Source organism: Antedon mediterranea, chromosome 2 (genome assembly GCF_964355755.1).
Source record: "Antedon mediterranea chromosome 2, ecAntMedi1.1, whole genome shotgun sequence".
NCBI classification, from domain to species: domain Eukaryota; kingdom Metazoa; phylum Echinodermata; class Crinoidea; order Comatulida; family Antedonidae; genus Antedon; species Antedon mediterranea.
In genome coordinates, this window is record NC_092671.1 from 38,102,128 (window position 1) to 38,106,988 (window position 4,861).

General features: G+C 29.5%; 1 protein-coding gene across 1 annotated transcript; it reads left to right on the forward strand.

Annotated features, from left to right (window-relative positions):
- The first annotated feature begins 1,727 nt into the window (after nt 1–1,727).
- LOC140039441 (uncharacterized) lies at nt 1,728–3,338 on the forward strand. The gene has a single exon (XM_072085043.1). It carries the CDS (start codon nt 1,728–1,730, stop codon nt 3,336–3,338), a length of 1,611 nt encoding a protein of 536 aa, XP_071941144.1.
- The last annotated feature ends 1,523 nt before the right edge of the window (nt 3,339–4,861 follow it).

Sequence of the window (4,861 nt, forward strand, 5' to 3'; positions counted from 1 at the left end):
TTTACTGACTTTTGACCCAAAAATGACCAAAAAACACATTCTCAGGTTTAATTATTCTTTAAAATGCCAAGGACAAACTGTGTGGTATCAAATGAAAGCATTTGTATTGAACATTTCTAATTATGAAGCTAATTGTATGGAAAATGTGCATATTTTGATTACTTTTATACAAAAAATGAATGGTAGCCTAATTGGTATGTTTATTTATATAATATTAAATCATTACATCATCAGTGTTTGGAAAAAAATGAGTATACAGTAAGTAGTGTAAATTTATTTTGGTTTATTTATATTATAAAACATTTTCTAAAGTAGCTTTATTAATTTTAACTTTACAATTCAATTTGATAGCATATTTGATTGGCTTTCATTTGATATGTCACATATTTCATTAAAACTATAAAAATATTGATTTATTATACAAAATAAATGTACACTACTTGCACTTACGTACAGTATACAGTACTCATTTTTGTCAAAATATGCACATTTTGTTGTTAAATATCATAATTAGATTTTCAATACAAGTTGGGTAGCAATGGATAGAATATTTTTATGGGCTTTCATTTGATACTGAATAGATCTTCTAAACACTTTAATAATTTAATCATTATAAATAAACCAAAATAAATTTACACTATTTAATATACTCATTTTTGTCAAAAATTAATAAAATATGCAAATTTAAAAAAAAAATCTACATCATTATTCATAATTAAAAGCATAAACAAGCAAACACCACCTAAGTGGACGTCTTCAATTTTTTTCAATTCTGTTCCTTTTTCCTGCAATTATTTTATTTCAAGACTATTGTGAGTAGAAAGTTCATTTCAAGGTTCCTGAATCATCAAGCATTCTTTGTAACCATCTTGTATTTTTTGAGTTTTGAACTATATAAGTTTAAACTTTTTCTAGGCTAAGGAAGCTGTTGTTTTATCAAGCTAGACAGGCTGATAAGCTCATCTTGTCACCTACCAAAGACTGTTTATTACCATCAATAACAGCCTAGCTTGTATTTTTAGTAAAGCCATTGTTTCAACCAAGGAAGTCCTTTGTTTCAGAGAAGTTTACTAATAGCATTGGAATGTAGGTTCTTTGTTCTCAGCTGATTCAACATGTTGCAGTTAATGAACAGTTCGTTTCTCTTTGCTGTTTTGGCTTCAGCATTGTGTGTTATACGTAGGCCTATTAAAGCAACGTATAAACCAACAATTAATGATGAATTCACACCCATTATGAATCGCCTGACAAAAGACAACTGGACATCTCCTACTTTTATAAATCCTGACAACTTATCAATTAAATCTCCAATATGCCAACTACTTGCACTTTCCAAGAAAACCATCACACTTTGTCGATTAAAGAAGCAAAATCTGATCAAACTGAGTATCCTTATTATGATTGCTGGTGATGTTGCATCAAATCCTGGACCTGTTAACCAACAAGCACAAAATGACTTCAATTTAAACTGTTTCAAAAAACGAGGCTTACATTTTGTACACCTCAATATTCGTTCGCTACTTCCAAAAATTTCAGAACTCCGTTTACTAGCTCAACAAACCAAAGCGGCAGTATCAGCATTATCTGAAACTTGGTTAGACAACAGTGTAACAGATGCTGAAGTAGAGATTCAAGGTTATACAATCACAAGGAAAGACAGAAATTGAAATGGAGGAGGAGTGTGTATCTACATAAGAAATGATGTATCGTTCAATACAAAACCTGAAATGAATATTGACAGTCTAGAATCAATTTGGATTGATATATTGCTACCCAAGTCGAAACCTATTGCTGTTGGATGTTTTTATCGCCCTCCCACTTGTAAAGCATTTCTTGAAAACTTAGAGTCATCCTTCTTAAACTTAAGATCTGATTGTGAATTGTATCTTTTAGGTGATTTTAATATTAATTTTAATAGTCAAGATGAACCACTATTGAAAAGGTATAAAGATGTATTAAGTTTATTTAATTGTTCTCAAATTATAGACATCCCTACTAGAATAACCGATACTACAGCTACTACTCTTGATCATATAATTACCAATTCAAAAGAAAAAATATTACAATATGGTACTTTAAATGTTGGTCTAAGTGATCACTTGATCACATATTGTACCCGTAAAATATGGAGATGTCAAATTAACAGACATAATACAATACGTATTCGTAGCATGAGACATTACAATAAGGAGTCTTTACTTAACAAACTTGCTAATGTTAATTGGGAGTCAACTTTATCATGTAACGAAGTAAATGAGGCTTGGTTTAGGTTTATAACTGTATTTTTAGGTGTCATTGACGAAATAGCTCCTGTGAAAGAAGTTAGAATTAAATGTAGAACTGAACCTTGGATGAATGATAATATCCTTCTGGATATTCGTCAAAGAGACAAACACCTATTTTTATTTAAGAAATACCATTGTAAAGACATGTACTCTAAATATTGTAAATTAAGAAATAAGATACAAAGAGATGTTAAGAAAGCTAAATCAGAATATTTCAAAACTAAGATTGAGGAAAACAAGGGTAATCCCAAAAAACTTTGGCAAACCTTAAAATCTACAGGTTTTAGTCAACAAAGTAAATCTCAAAATACAATTGTACTTAATAATAATGGTCATCCATGCACTGAACCATTTTCTGTAGCTAATCTCTTCAACAAATTTTTCACTAATGTTGCATCTTTGTTAACTGATAAATTACCAAATTGTAATAATATATATGGTGTTAATACTACACCCTTCAAACAATACTATAAGAACAAAGGGATAAAGAAGAACAGTTTCGTTTTACAAACTATATCTAATGATTTTGTACTTGACCAACTAAATTCTTTAAATCCTAGCAAAAGTACAGGACTTGATAACATTCCTGCTAGATTTCTTAAGGATGGAGCTAATATTATTGTTCAGCCAATAACACATATTGTTAATTTATCATTATCTCTAAAGGTTTTTCCTAATGATATGAAATTTGCTAAGGTCACACCATTATTTAAAAAGAACAATAGGCAGGAAGTTAGTAATTATAGACCTATTAGCATCTTACCAGAAAAAGCTGTTTTTGTACAATTACATAACTATCTCAATGAAAACAATGTAATTAATGATTTTCAATCAGGTTTTAGAGAAAATTATTCTACTGATACTGCTTTAATTAATTTAACCGATCATATAAGATCTGAAATATCTAAAGGTAACTTTACAGGTTTGGTGGTCCTTGACATACAAAAGGCTTTTGATACAGTCAACCATCAGATATTATTGCAAAAACTGGTTCATATGGGCATTGATAAAGATTCTTTATTATGGTTTGAATCATATTTGAAAGGTCGCTAACAAATTACATCAGTAAATGGCGTTCAGTCTCAACCATGTACTATATCTAGCGGAGTTCCGCAAGGTAGCATTTTAGGACCTCTTTTATTCATATGCTACACGAATGACATCCCAATTAGTGTAAATTGCAATATTATGTTATATGCTGATGATACAATATTGTTGTCTTCTGGTAATGATATTAGACAAATAGCTAATGATTTAAGTTCAAACCTGGAATCATGTAACAACTGGCTTATAAACAACAAACTATCATTACATCCTGATAAAACTGAATCAATATTGTTTGGTACTAAAAGAAAACTTAAGAATGTTCATGATTTTGCTGTTATGTTTAAAAATAAGTTGATATGTAAGAAGAATATGATCTCATATCTTGGTTGTTTGCTTGATGAAGACCTGTCTGGAGAATCTATGGTTCAAAAAGGTGTTAGTAAGACTAATTCAAGACTTAAATTTTTGTATAGACATTCTGCATGTCTAAATTTCTTTTCTCGTAAAATTCTATGTTCGGCACTGATTACTTGTCACTTTGACTATGCATGTTGCTCCTGGTTTTCCGGTGTTTCTAAAAAACTTAAACAAAGACTCCAAACCAGTCAAAATAAAGTTGCTAGGTTTATATTAAATAAAAATAATCGTGCACATATTGGTAAAGACGAACTGAACCAAATCGGTCAATTATGTCTAGAGGATAGAATTTGCCAACTCAAACTTAATCATGTTCATAAGATTTTTTATGGAAAATCAGTACCTTATTTGACTGAAAAGTTTCAAAGAGTTTCATCTAACCACCATTATATGACTAGAAGTAGTGTCAATGGTTTTTCAGTTCCTAAATCTGATAGTCAAATATCTAAAACGTTTTATTATACAGGCATAAAGGCATGGAATAACCTACCTCATTCCATTCAACAAATAGAAAACAAATTTAATTTTAAGAAAAATGTTAAATCACATTTCTGTTCTACCAAATAACTTTATAAGTCAATCATAGTCTTTAATTTAACTTGTTTTTTATATTATTGTTTTTTTAATATTTACGTGTTTAATACTATACTTTGTAATGTTTATATTTTTTATTTTAGATTGTAAAAGGATCCCAATGGAAATAAGCTGATAAGCTTTTTGGGCTATCCTGGAAAGTCTTTTATAAATGTATTATTTGTAATGTCCGTAATTTATGTTATCACTTTGTATGTATTTTTTATGATGATTTTCCAAATAAATTCAAATCAAATCAAATCAATTACAGATTTTCAATGCAATTTCAAAATGGCATCCAAATTGCCCTATCTCCGTAACCCTTTGGTCTATCAAAATGATATTGGTATCAAAATACTCGGAACATATATATTCATATTAATAGGCCACTATGTAATTTTTTTGTCATTTTTTGTTAAAAGCAAAATTCCAGCTGATTTAGTTTCTCTACGTTGTAAAGTAATACAAAAAAGATGTTGCCATTTTTCTAAAAAAGATTAAGGGTGTCAAATCCGAGATGGCCACCAGTACGTAAAATA

Bases quoted from the DNA above. Each gene is read 5' to 3' on its own strand.
- LOC140039441 (XM_072085043.1), top strand. From the start codon at position 1,728: ATGAATATTGACAGTCTAGAATCAATTTGGATTGATATATTGCTACCC.